The sequence below is a fragment of the Muntiacus reevesi genome, chromosome 15 (genome assembly GCF_963930625.1).
Source record: "Muntiacus reevesi chromosome 15, mMunRee1.1, whole genome shotgun sequence".
NCBI classification, from domain to species: Eukaryota; Metazoa; Chordata; class Mammalia; order Artiodactyla; family Cervidae; genus Muntiacus; species Muntiacus reevesi.
In genome coordinates this window covers 29,029,307-29,044,141 of record NC_089263.1, presented here as the reverse complement: position 1 = coordinate 29,044,141, position 14,835 = coordinate 29,029,307, and the positions used below count along the sequence as shown (strand labels likewise).

The 14,835-nt window shown below is 40.7% G+C and overlaps 1 protein-coding gene across 1 annotated transcript in view; it reads right to left on the bottom strand.

Annotated features, from left to right (window-relative positions):
• The window catches only part of IREB2 (iron responsive element binding protein 2), a 49,073-nt gene extending 34,662 nt beyond the window's left edge, over positions 1-14,411 (bottom strand). Inside the window, exons 1-2 of the mRNA XM_065905966.1 lie at positions 14,286-14,411; positions 12,730-12,819 (exon numbers count right to left, since the gene is read on the bottom strand). Coding sequence (XP_065762038.1) covers positions 12,730-12,819; positions 14,286-14,304 — 109 coding nt within the window. The 5' untranslated portion in view covers positions 14,305-14,411. The remainder of the gene's footprint in view (positions 1-12,729; positions 12,820-14,285) is intronic.
• Between the last annotated feature and the right edge of the window lie 424 nt (positions 14,412-14,835).

Here is a 14,835-nt window from a genome sequence, read left to right as displayed (position 1 = left end):
AAAGTTGTATGTAAAGAGCATACAGGACTACATAATCAGAAATTCTAAATTCAAAGCCACTATTTGCTATCTGCAATAGGTATGACTTTTGGAAAGTGACTCAAATTGATGAATTTTCTCATTTAAAATGGGAATGCCAACTACACAGCAGATGTGAAGAATACCTTACTTCACCATCTATCTAGTACATTTAAAACCCTCAAACAAACATATGACAAATAGTAAGTACTTAACAAATATTCATTTCCATTCTTACCTCAATCAAAAATAATGAAGCCCCCCCAAACCAAGAGGAATTACAGAGGGGACATTTTTACAACAGAACATTTGGACACACACAAAATTAACTTTGGTTAATTATTCTGGAAAAATAATCTCCTCAGGCATCTTTTTCGTTTCAAGTATCTTCATAAAAAGCATTTGTCAGATTACTAACAAAATATGGTAAAATAAACACCAGTAATTATCTCCACTCTCTCCTGAAATCCACTAGAGTTAACAGTAAAGAAAGTTATAAACCCACAAGAACAAAGAAACAGAAGCAAAGCTAACAAAATTTTGGAAGATAGTCCTTAACTGACTGGTAATGGACTGAGCAGAACAGAGAAAGCTGAAACTAAATGCCCACAAAAGGAAAAGGCAATCAGAAACAAAGACTAGGAATCAGGATAGCCTGCAGTAAAAGAGGAATGTGAAAAACTAGAAGGCAATGTAACAATGCCTTCAAAATCCCAAGTGAAAATAATTTTCAGCCTAGAAATCTGCAAATAGGTACACCATCAATTAATTAGGCAAGGTCTCTAAAGCACAGGAAACCCTGCTCACTGTTATATGGCAGCCTGGACAGGAGGGAAATTTGGGGGAGAATGGACACATGTCTATGTGTCCCTTTGCTGTCCACCTGAAGCTATCACAGCATTGTTAATCAGCTACACATATTCCAATACAAAATAAAAAGTTTTAAAAAAGAAAAAAAGCCAAGCAGTGAGAAATTAAAAAACAAAAATTAGTCAAGTTCTCAAAAACGAACTTCTCAGGCACCCTTTTGTAGGAAGCTATCAGGATATGGTATATAAAATAAGGAAGTGGAAAATAAAAAATCATGAATTCTAGGAAACAGTCTAACATAGGAAAGAGCAGAGGCTCTTCTAGGGCAACGCTGTAAGTAAACTACAGAGTGGTCAGCCTCAAATGCGGCAGAAAACTAAGTACAGATGGTATGCTGCCAAAAGATGGGGGAAAAAATTAACTGATAGATTACTTGGTTATACCAGGAGTTTAGTTCTTCTGGAGAGCATGGAGATGAATTATTGATAAGGATACAGAAAATTAAGCAAACAAAAAAGGACAATCATTAATTCCAGAAAAAAAAATATACAAAGTTGTAGGAGAAACAAGATGCAATCATCATTTACTACATGAACTGGTTGAGAATACTTCTAGTTATAAGTACTGAATATTGTTTTAACCAAAATTATAACTATATTAGGAAGAGGTACACGGTATATATGCAGAAGAAAAGTGCCAAATTCTCATTTTCCACAGTAAAAAGTTAGTAAAGTCTAAAACTGAGAGATCAAGAAACAGCTGTATAAGCAAGGGTATTAATAATATGGAGGAAGTTATTAAAGGAAATGACCAAAAGAATTAAAAATAGTATTCTCTGCAGAATAAAAATTTGGTTATAATTTTAGTGGTCTTATTGTTTTTTTAACTCTACCATTTGAAAACTAGTATTAAATTAAAAAAGCAATTAAAATAAAGAGTGTGCTAAAAGTGGACATTTTGTCATTAAGGAGTACTAACTTGAAGATCTGTCTAATTTCATGGTAACTACTAGAGGCCCACAGCAAGGAAAGGTGCAAACACACACCTTCTCCCACAAACAAAACATTTCTTATTTCTCTCTGCAGTCGCCAGCCTCCAAGATGATACCAGCAATCGTCACCTCTCAGCATTCATGCTCACACAACCTACACTGAAAATCAGCTGTTTGTGTTACCAAGGGTAAGGCAGAGATGACAGAGGGTTTTTCTTTCTTTCTTGCATTGAAGTACAGTTGATTTACAATGTTGAATTAGTTTCTGGCGTACAGCAAAATGACTGAGATTCATACACACATAATTATGGTTTATTGTAAAACACTGAATCTAGTTACCTATGCTATACAGTAGGTCCCTGTTGTTTATCTATTTTATAAATAGCAGCACATATCTGCTAATACTAAACTCATAATTTATCCCTCCCCCGTCCCCTTCCCCACTGGTAACCTTAACTTTGTTTCCTATGTCTGTGAGTCTCCTTTTGTTTTGTAAATAAGTTCATTTGTATCATTCTTTTAGATTTCACATATAAGCGATAACATACTGTATTTGTCTTTCTCTGTCTGACTCACCTCCCTTAGTATATATGATAACCGCTAGGTTCATGACAGTGCATGACTTCTAATGCTAGGTTACAAGTATTTCAGCATCAGCCTTCTTCTCTCAGATGGCTCACTCTGGGACAAACTGGCAGCCTGTTAGGACAATCAAGCAGCACTGAGGAGAGGCTCATGTGGAATAAAACTGAGGCCTCCGTGCCAACAGCAAGCCCGAACTGCCAGTCATGTGAATGGGCCACATTAAAAGCGGATCCTCTAGCCCATCAGGCCGTTAGATAACTGCTGCCCCAACTAACACCTAGCTGTAACCTCATGAGAGATCCTGAGCCAGAACTATTCAACTAAGCCATTTTTGAATTCCTGACCCACAGAAACTGTGAGATGTTTACTTAATGTTTTAAACACAAAGCCTTTTGGTTTAAAATATATTATGCAGTAACAGAAAACCAATACAATTTTCTTCTTCAACTTTTTAGACAGTAACATCTATAGTTATTCATTTAAGATCTACTATGGAGTATGTATCAAGGTACTTTATCTACATTACTTCATTTAATCCTTAAAGTATATCTATAGGTGGATACTCCAGAGCCCTAACAGCAGAGAGTAGCTACCTCGGCTTCTTCCTACTTTACACATAAGCCTAGATAACTCTGGATTTATCCCTTTCCCAATTAAGTAGGCAGCTGTGGACCTCCTCCTACTAAATGCCAACTTTCTATTGGAGCTCTGTATGCAATTCCCAGTTACACATTAGGACTCATTTGAGATGAGTCAACAATTTTCTCACCTTTCCTCTCCTTTTCTATCCTTCAACTGGATTTTTCCCATCAGCATTTAAAGTTCCTAGTTCCAGTTTCACACAAACTTGTGTACGCAAGTACACACATACAGTTTCCAAGAACTGCTTTCTTCAAACTCTCAACCAAGTTTTTTGAGTCCCTCATATTCCCAATGTCCAGTTTTCTATGCATTTCATCTTACACTTCTAAACTTCAGCCCAGAACAATCTGATTTCTTAAAATATCAATGAAAGAGTTCTAACTAGAATTCCAATATCATCTTCTACAATATTCAACAGAGCTAACAATCTCCTCCTCCTTGAAACATTCTTTTTCTACTGGCTTTCACAATACCATTCTCCATGTCTCCTATCTCACATTTCTGCACCACTTGCAAGCAGAAGCAATGATTGGCTTTGTTCCAGACTGTCTTTAAAAAGATGTAATATAATGACTAGCCTTGGGAGATAAAGACAGTGTCTCTTATTGGAGCAAAGGGCAGGCATGCTACTGTCCGTTGTAACAGATGTGGGCTCGCTAAGTCAGACTTCCTCTTCTTTAACACGACCTCGTGTGCAGGTTTCACCTGACCCTCTTCAGCAAACGCTGGTACCAAGCACCCGGCTCTGCTGTGGGTGATAACGATCCGTTGTCTCTGAGCCAACAGCTTTGTGTCTTCTGCCAGCATTTATGAAACTGTCAGTGTCAAAATTTTCACTCCCTTACAGTTCTTAACATCTTCTGGCAGCCCTCTTTTGGTTTCCTGGCCGACTTCTACTCCTTTGTTGTTGTTGTTAAGTCACCAAGTCACGTCCAACTCTTTGCGACCCCATGGACCCCACGCCAGGACTCCTCTGTCCACTCTCTCTTGGAGTTTGCTCAGATTCATGTCCACTGAGTCAGTGATACTACCTAACCGTCTTACCCCCTGACGTCCCCTTCTCCTTTGGCCTTCAATCTTTCCTTTCCCTGACCTTCAAATGTAGGAGCTCTTCAGCTTTCACATCTAGGTTCACTTCTTTTCTCACTCCACACTGTCTCCTCTTAGGAGTGTCAACTGATCCTGTGGCTTCAACACACTCTTACCACACAGTAATACCAAAATATTCTTCTGCAGTCCAGGTCTGTCTCCTGAGCTCCAGAACCATGCCTCACAAACAACTTCACTTGAATACTGATATGTTCCCAAGCTCACTAGTACCTAAACTGAACTCAGTGATCTTCCCTCTTGCCCTGTCCCATATCACTATCATCTCCTGTGTTCCACAGTACAGTAAACAGCACCACCATCCACCCATACGCTTATGCCAAAGCATCCAGGCATCATCCTTAAATTATTTGCTTTTTCCACCATTCTGACATATGTGCCGAAAGTTCAAAAACAATGGTGGATAAAACTGCTGAGGCCTTAGCAGGACTCAGAGCAATGGCACCAAACTGTACTTGTACTCATTGTATTGTTCACTTTCATGCAAAATACCAGGTTCACTTAAGAATGTCGTTGATGAAGCAGAAAAAGTATTAATTGTATTAAATCTCAATTGCTGAGGTCAAGTCTCAATATTCTGTGACAACAATGAAGTGCATAAAAGCATTTCTGCTCAAAACCAAAGTACCATAGTTGCTTGAGGGATAAACACTTGTGTGACTGAATTACAAGCTAAACTAGCCAGTTTTCCTAAAGAACAATATGTTTACTTGAAACAACAACTGACAAACTCTGGTTATTCAAACATGGATATCTGGCAGATATTTTTTCAAAAATGAATGAAGTAAGCCTGTCTGTTTCTTATCTAGTCCCATCAATGTCTACTCATTGTGTGCACTGAAGATCTTTGAGAAAGTTTCACTGAATTATACAGATCTCTCAAATGCGGACACACTTTATTATACAATATATAAAAAATGCAGACATGCACTTTATTAGTATCACCACAGCCCCCCTTTAACACGGGCGCCAAGAGCCCCCAGGCAGCTGTGCATGCTCAAAGACTCTTGCCTGCGGCCAGTACCTGGATCAAGAAACTCCACACAGAAGAGCCTTTGCCCTGCCACTGCCTGCACTTTCCTTGCAAGCTGCCTGGAGGGTCACACAATGAGCAGCTGCTGCTTCTGCAAGCCCCCATGTGTCCCGTGACTCTGAAGGACTCTTGCCCCCTCCAGCATCTGTTGTCTCCATATACATCCACACCGCCAGATGCGGCTTGCCCAGTCCCCTGCCTGAATTCGAGGATGGCCTACTGCTTGTGCAGCAACTCCAGACCAGCTCCAGCCTGACCAAACCAGCAAACATCTCTGCTATCTAATGAGTTAAACCACAACTTCTCCAGTGATCTCTGACTCCCTTCCAATCTATTGTTCCTTGGGTATTCTCTGTCAGCCTTATAGTAACATATAATACAGCATTTCCTTACATCTTACTGTTACTCTTGTATCACAGTTAATTATTTATATTAAATTTCCCTTTCCATTACTAAACTGTGTGCTTCCTTAAGCACAAAGATACCATCTTAGCTATCTTTCACTTGCCAGGAACATGTCAGTACTCCATGTTAACTGAATGAATTAAACAGGGTTGTTGAAAGATACATGCACCAAGCAGAAAACTGGGCTGGATTAATGCCACCTCTTCTAACTAGGAATTTCTAGAATCCTACCAATCTGGAAAGCTTATCCTTTAAGGACAGGTAATCTAAAAGTCACCTGGGGAACCAGAACAAGCTTGTGACTTAAACTGAAAAAGTACAATGTGTTATCATACTTCTGAAACGAACTGATAACAATAGATATCCTTTTGATCAATTACTCAGTAGAAGATCTAAGAGGTGGTTCAGCCCTTAAAAAAAAAAAAGGTGCTGAGGCCTGCTGTTTCACATGGGAGGCAGCTGATGAAAAGCGTTTCCAGGACTGCAGATCTTACCACTCAAGGTTAAGTGGCTGCTATCAAGATTAGGCAATATAACACATCTCTCAGTGCCAGGCTCAAAAACTGTTGGCCTACAGATATGTTTTGTTTTACAGAGTTTTAACACTTTAAAGTTCAACTGCCAACATTGAAATATTAGAGATTTTTTTTAACAGGAAAACTCAAATTTCTGGCTCCTTAAGATAAAGGGAAAATTTTATAACTCCAATCTCACATTTTTGCTGGAACTGAGTAGCATTTACTCCTTTATACAGGGCATCTGCTGTCCAATTTAACACAATTACAGCCAGAGCCACTTCGCTTGTATACGGTGCCTCTACAGTCCTGTAAGCACGAGCATATGAGCATACAACCCCCAGCACAGCAGTTTTACACACATAGGCTTTGGAATCACAGGTCTCTGTTCAAATTTCTCCTCCACCATTTATTATGTAATACTTAGGAGTGGTACCTTGGCCAAGTGATAATAACAGAACTTACCTCAGAGTGAATATAGTAAATAATAAACACTAACTAGCACTTTATTAATGCCATTAAGTTGGGAAACAGAATGGTATTGGGCGGGATGGGGATCCTGGTCTGAAATCAGAAGATATAAGTCTAAGACTAAATTTTCTCACTTAGAAGATATGAGATCTTAGGCAAATTATTCAGATTTTTAGTCTAATTTTCTTTATCTGCATAAAACTATCTTCCCTGCCAACCACAAGGCAATGTAGTGAAGACAGATAATGTAAAAGGCTTTGGTATTTCTCAAAAGTGATCATTACAGGTTTAAACAGTAGATGGAGAAATTACCCATACAAGATACCAGTAGTAACAATAGGCTTTAGGTAAACTAAATATGAAAGAGTAATACACTGAAGACTGAAGCAAGGGGAAATTACTCAAATACTCAAGGCCTGCCTAAAGCCTCACGGAGGGTATCTTTGGAGTCCAGACTAAGAGAGCAAAGAGACTAGTAAGAACCTGCTAGAGTAGCTTTAGGGTTAACCTAAAATCCCTGTTCAAGGCTAGGAGCCTGGAGAAAAGATTCAGAAACTGTTTTAGAAGGCCCTGTAACCCCAGATCTAAGAAGTGGTTCAACAACAGTGATTTTGCAACAGGATTAACTCACCCCCATGTCTCATTAGTCAAGGTATTGTTTCTCTCTCCCTAACCAGTACCAGGCTGGATGGGATTGATTTCCAATAAACAACTCTGACCTTTGCTGTTGTTTTAATTTTTCTATGGAGCACCTAAGACAGAAAGAGAAAAGAGTTTCCTGCTTCTTTAAGATTTTTCTTGGCACTCACTGACAAAGGTAGAGAAAACCAGACAAACAGTATCTATTATTGACAAAGGTACAAGCAAACTCACTCTTCTCATCTGCTCCTGGTAAGCATGTGATCTTGCACTATCTGCTAACGTAACCAGTGGACTTCATGGTGCCTGTCCAAACTGCCAGCCATGGAATGGAGAGTGCTCAGTGTCCCATTACCTCCCTGGCTACAGCACTGAAGCAGGAGCCAACCCCTTGGCAGGTCAATGACCAATGGCCTCGTGGAAAAAATACACTAGGACAATGAGATTCCTCTCTCAGGAATCTGCAGTCAGGACACAGACTGAACCAGAAGGCTATTAAGCACTAGGCTAGAGACAGGCTGCCATTTGTGGCCGTGTATGAACGTGGTAAGCAGAGGCGGCTTGTCTGCAGTGAAGTGGAAGGAGCAGAAGAGTGGAGAGGGGTCAGGAATTTGAAGCACTGAGAGGAAAACTAAAGAGCTCTCTTAATTCCGAGCCCACTGCCCATTTTCTTGAGATACAGCCAACCGTCATTGCCTGGGAGCTCTGTAATATCAGAATAATTCTTTCTTCACTTGAGCTAGTGGGTGTCTGTTCTCTGCTACCAAAAGACTCAATCTAGAACAGAAACTATCTACAAAAGCACAGTTAAAACCAACAGACCAATTAAAAAAAAAAAAACCCAACAGACCACTGTTGGTGGTAGAAGGTTGGTGAATGCATGGTTATAGATGGAATAGAATCACATTAGGTAAAGGTAATCCTTAGAAAGTTATGCCTTGTGTATAAACATTATAAGCAAACTATTTCATTGCTTACCTAACTTACTGCCCTTTCCAGAGTCCAAGGAAGAGACAAGATTAGAAAACAAGGACTTGTGCTCCTGTCAGTAAGATAATAGACGAGCAACAGACGTCTGATTTGCCCAGTCAAACTACAGGTTAACTGTAGGCTAAAACAATAGGTGAAAAAGTCATCTAGAGATATAGTCGTAGCGGGCTGGTAAGCCCAGCATAACAGAGAGGGCTGGCAGTGGCAATACTGTTACACAACCTCAGTAAGTAAAGTGGGCTATAGAGAGAAGACTGGAGAGCAGACATTCAAAAAGGAACAAGGATAAAGAGAACAGGCAATCTCCACATGACAGAAAGAACAGCCTCTGGCTTAGAAATTCTAGTTCCCAGGGGGCCTGACTGAGCTTTCTTCCTTTGCCATTGGGTGTCTGGAAATTGCAATAGCATCTTCTTTCTTGAATGCTGAGTTAAGTGAGTTTTTGTTCCTTATACTGACTGAAGGGCAAAGACTGGAAGAGACAGTACATATACAGTAAAAATGAAAAAGAAAAGTACTTGATGGAGATGGAGGAAACAATAATTTCAATCCAATAATTCTATATAATGAGCTGGCATCAAAACTTAACTACCTCACACACAGCTTTATTTATAAATAAGGAAAAGATGGTAACAACTTCAATATTCAAAGATCTGCTAACTAAACCATGAGGCTTTCATATAGGCAATACTGTGCAGCCGTGAGAAGCTGTAGAAAAGTGTATATATCCCTTTCTACTCAAAACTCACAATCCCTGGTTCAGAAACCACACAGATTCAGACAGCAATGGATACTTGTATTCAATGACAGAGAAAGATGTTCATGATATACTAAATTAAAAAAGGTTACAAAACAACATACACTGTATTTTTGTTAAAGGAGCACATTTACATATATTTGTATATGCACATAAAAATGAAACTGTCTCTAAACTGCTTATAATGTTTCTGTCTGTGATTTTCAATCCCAACCTAACTTCTTATAATCAATAAAAGCTCTCCTAAAAAATTAAATACAGATTTTCTTTTGGAGAGTGTAAGGTAGGATTTGGAAAACCAAGTCCTAGCTCCACTACAGGATTGAGCAGTACTATGGTTAAAAAGCAAGCAATTAGTAAGAAAAAAAGAAAGATGAATGAGATAATATGAGAAAAAGAAGGCAGCCTGAGGCTTTATACTAGCCTGAAATCCCTCTTGCCCATAACAGCCACTCACTAAAATATGTTTCACTAGAGCCAGGCCAGTGTCTTCACTGCCCTCCTCCTTACTCATTTTCATTTTATGTCTTCCATTATGCTTGCCAGTCATTCTAAACCCCCCAAGTGTTAACTGGCCTCTGTAATCCCTCTGCCATCCCAAGCAACAGTGATTTCTCTCTTCCCGGCAACCAGGTACACTTTCAAATTCAGAGATCTACTTAAGAGATTTTGAGCGCAAAGTTTCTAAGGTTGTAGTCAGTGCACTCGAGTGCCAGGTAAATAGCTCCAGATGGCTAAAACAGCATTTTGCCGCTAGTCAGATTATATAAGTTTAAAATGTGATCAATATGCATGACATGTCTACTACTGTAAGGATTGTTGTTTAGTCTCCAAGTTGTGTCCGACTCGTTTGCAACCCCGTTTGCTAGTCCTGGCAGGACTAGCCTGCCAGGCTCCTCTGACAATGGGAATTTCCACACAAGCATACTGGAGTGTGTTGCCATTTCCTTCTAATGGGGATCTTCGCAACCCAGGGATCCAACCTGAATCTCTTGCACTGGCAGGCAGATTCTTTACCACTGAGCCACCCAGGGAAGCCCTTCCATAAGGATCCCTTGAGTATAAACTAGAGAAGCAAAAAGATAAAATGGCAATAAAAAAGCAAAAATCAAATAATTTGTGTTGTATTCTATCTAAGAACAGACTCAATAAAAGAAAGCATTGTTAGTGAGTCAGATAGCCTAGGCTAGTTCACTCACCACCCACTCCCAACCACTTTTCCCTTGTCTTTCTCCACTGCAAAAGTCAGAAAATGAAATCTTTCAGGCTTTAAAGTTGAGAATGGTGAGAAAATTTTGGCCAAGGAGATAAGCTCCTGGGGAGGGTTTTTCTTCCTGTTTTGCCCTTCCAGCTGCTTATAATATGTACATAATGGCTGGAGATACAACAGCTATTTGCAACCCCCAAAATGAATACAAAACAGAAAAAAAGGGAAAAGCCTACGTCCCTGCTGATGTTGGTGCTATACAGTCCCAGTATGTCCACACCCAGACTTCTTGTTAGATGAGAAAAATAAACTCCTATTTGTTAGAGTCACTGTACAGGAGGATTTTGGTCCTTGCAGCTGCAGGCATTCCTGATACAGTTAGCAGGGAGCTTAGAAGAGTGTTTTAGACTACCTTTTCTCCCCAACACATAAGCGAGCCAGAACGCTTTCCCTTCATTAAGTTACCCATTACAACCATGATTCTCAGCCTGGTAGGTATCCGAACGTGGGAAGCAGAGAAGACAGTGGTCGGGAACCATGGTGATTACCGAAGTGAAAGTGAAGTTGCTCAGTCGTGTCCGACTCTTAGCGATCCCATGGACCGCAACCTATCAGGCTCCTCCATCCATGGGATTGTCCAGGCAAGAGTACTGGAGTGAGTTGCCATTGCCTTCTCCTGGTGATCACCAAAGTAATGTCTCTTAAGCACAGGTCTGGGAGGCCATTCAGTTTGGTCCCTCCAGATAAATCCAACATGGATTTTTCTGTTTTTCTACTCAAGTTTCTCCTTTCTTTCAAAATCAATTCTTCCAAATTTTATTCCCTATTTAATAGTCATTAAGAAATTATTTAGGTAACTATTCAATAAACCTCTCACAGTAACCATTCTATTAAAAAAAACAAAACTTAACCCTAGAGAAATAAAACCCAAATTTCTGTTTTAAAGGCATTTATATATACAGGCATTCTATTATTATATTTATCATGGCTATAAAAACCCTGGTACTCTGAAATTCAATTATGTACAGATGCCCACAACAGCTTATTTTCCAGAGATAATATAGCTCTTACACTATTAATCACTCTCTCAACGCATTTCATAGTTCTTTTGATTTCCTGCATTTGGGAAATACAGGCTATTTTCAAGTAGGCACATTTCCACAATTATCCAAAGAAAGAACTTATACTCAAAACTAAAAAATATCCCCACATGTGTTCTTTTACTTTACTAATCTATAAAGTACGGGTTAAGAAATTTCCAGGCCAGAATCACTAAATATTTGAGATAAGTCAAAGTCACTCAGTCATGTCTGACTCTTTTTGACCCCATGGACTATAGTCCATGGAATTCTCCAGACCAGAATACTGGAGTGGGTAGCCTTTTCCTTCTCCAGGGGATCTTCCCAACCCAGGGATCAAACCCAGGTCTCCCACATTGCAGGTGGATTCTTTACCAGCTGAACCACAAAGGAAGCCCAGATATTTGAGATAAGTATAGTGGGAATAAAAAGATCTTTCTTGTATATAATCAACTTAGCTGTTCCCTTTTCAAAATTAATACAAGTTCCTCGTTAGTGAAGAGATAAAATAAATGTGAATGAACAACACATGGCACTAAGAAAAGATCAACCTCTCAAAACAAATCACAGCAACTAAATATGCAAAGTAAAAGATTTTGGTGAAATGTTTATTTTTAAATGGCTACCTAATTCTAAGACAGGCATTTTCTCCAAAATGCACTCTAAGATATCTAAATCTTCTCACACTACACAAGAAAATACTGCTAGTCTAGAACATTTACCCCATTAAAACCTACAGAAAAATCAAAAGCAATCTTCCTAACCAACACAAGAGGAAAAAAACAAAAAATCCCAAGGTTAAAGAAAATCTCCTTCCAAAACTACAACAGATTTGGCATTTCTCTTTTCACTGAAAAGTCAGAAAAGAATCATCTAAATTACTCTTTCAAACAGGTCTTCCTTTTAGTGGCCTGGTTGAGAAAGCCACTCAGTTGTCAATAAAGTCAAGGCTTCATCCAATACTATGGGGTTCCGCCAATTTCACTCTTCTGAGGCTTCAGTGAAAGGTTTGATTTGGATCAGGAGCCTGCAAAGGGCTGCCAAGAGAGCTGGTGCACAAGCCTAGGCAAACCATGCCCTGGTCAACAACTCAAATCAGTGGGCCCTATTGATGATTCCTAATCAAAGGACAGTAGATAAAGAACTGTTGGAACTGTTCACTTGAAAAATTAAAATATACATTTAATAGCTCTAGAATATCATCAGTCAAGTTTTTATTGTTTTTAAAAATGTATTAGTAGTTTCTTTAGGGAAAAAAATAAACCAACCATTACAAAACTAACTTAAGATATGAAAATAAGAAGCTACGGTATGGGCTTACATCCTCCTCTCACGAAAGTCTTCCCAATGTTAGAGATACGTGTAGGTGTGCCTACTATGACATGGTGAGAATAAACTTAAAATTTCTTCAACTCAGCTAAACAAATGCATTTTTATTATTAGAAGCTAAATAAACCCAAGAAAATGTAAGCATCATTACCATACTTGGTGCCTCCAAGTCTAGGAATATTGAAGAACTTCTTATGTGAACTGTCATTTAATGTTTCAATAAGGTACTCAAAGGCATATCCTGGAAAGAAAAAAAAGAAAAAACTTTCATTATGCACTGTTACAAAGTGCCTTATTCAAAGTGAAAACACCTAGAAACCAGATTTGTCCAACAGAATTTTCTCCAATGGCACAAATGTTCTGTATTTGAGCTGTTCAATAAGACAGTCATTAGACACATGGGACCACTGACCACTTAAAATGTGGTTACCGGGACTGAGAAATCCTTTCAAATTTTATTTAAGTAATTTAAATAGTCACACATGCCTAGTGTCCACTGTACTGGACAGTACAACTCTAAACCATGACTCTCAAATAAAAACTGGTAAAATGATGAACTGAAATGCGGTAATAAAGAATACCTGGAAAGGGACAATAAGAATGATTTAAATGATGTATAGACACATGTGTGAAGACAAGTCCTGAAAACTGCATAAATACAAACAGGGCAAATTGAGAACAGCATAATTATGTTAGAACTGATTTTTTAAAAATAATCAAAAGATAGACATTTACACAGCATTCAATAACATGAACAAAATCAAAACCAAACCAAACAACTTATCAGATAAGATCTTAATAGGCCTTAAGCCTAAAGGTAAAAGTGAACAACAAAATATCTGGGTAAAATAGCAGATTTTCCCTAAAAGACCCGTCTTTCTGGTTTTGCACGAATTGAAGCTTAACTACGAAGAGCCAGGGGTCTCATTTGAATGTGTCCCTGTTTCTAAGGTTCTTGGGGGAAGTGGAAGTAACCTTGAGGTTACAGAACCTTGAGACTTTTGTGCAGACTCACTGCGGTGGGTGGGCAGGACCCCCGACACTGTTAGGACCTTGGTCTGAAATGAGATGCGATAAGCACAGCCCACTTTCTAAGAGTACATAACGTTTTTCTTTTTCTGCTGAGGGGGAAGCGAGGAAGGTGGATGGTGGAGGAGGAGACCCAGCTCTGCAATAAATGGTCAGAGAACCCGCTGACCAGTGTTCGGCCTTGACCACCCCCCACTATGCTACTAGAGGCGAAGAGAGAAGGAGGGGCTCGAGTCTGGACAGCGGAATAAACAACTAGCTGCGTGAGACCCCAGCGATGAGACACTGGCCCCATCCTCATCTCTTACAAATGGGGGCGGTGGGGGGGGGGGGAGAAGAAGATGGTGGGCCTTTCCTCGACCCTAGTGCCACTAAGGAATATCGGGAAGCCCTGGCAGCCAACAGCGGCGCCAACAAGCTGAGGCCGCCAAGGGTCAAAGCCAGCGGCGGAGCAGACGTCCCCGGCGGGGTCACGCTGAGGGGCGAGGGCTGCGAGGCCGGGCTCTCGCGGCCTAGGCGCAGAGAGTGCGGCCCAACAGGCAGGCCCCTGGGGAGCAGGACCTGAGCCCGGAGGGCCCCCGCGCCGGCCAAGCGACTCCAGGCTACAGAAGCAAAGAACTCGGGGCCCGGGTAGCGCGCGTCTCCATTGCCAGATGCAGTTGGCGGACTGAAACTAACCTGCACTTGGGGCGTCCATCGCCGGAGACCATATTATCCCTGCGGGGAGGGGGCCCGCGGGGGAAGAAGGGGGAGGCCGGGCGGGGAAGAGGGGGAGGAAGGCAGGCGGACCGGCAAGGGAGGAAGGAAAAGAGTAGTCTCGCGCAAACACCGCGAGAGCCGCAGAGCCGGCCCCAGGTCTCAGCTCGCGGGATTTGCCTCCCAACTCTCGCGATATCCTCGGACGTGGAAACAAAGAAAGAGAGGGGGGCGGAGCAAGGGGTAAGGCTATTCTTTGCGCAGTCGCTTCTGTTCTCGAGAGTCTGGGCGAAAGGCAGGGGAGGTTGTGGCGTAGGCGTCACTGGCTTTGCCCTCTTAAAGATCCGTTACATAGTTGTAGCCTCAAGTGTCCAATTGAGGTTGTGAGGTTCAGCGGTGTATGGGCTTCTACAGGGTATCCGGTGGGGTGTATGTGTGGAGCAGGAAGGTCGGAATTTGAACTCCTACGAAAAACAACGGAGAACCGCTTTCTCCTGAAGATAAAGCTTTAGGTTAAACTTGTCACATGTGT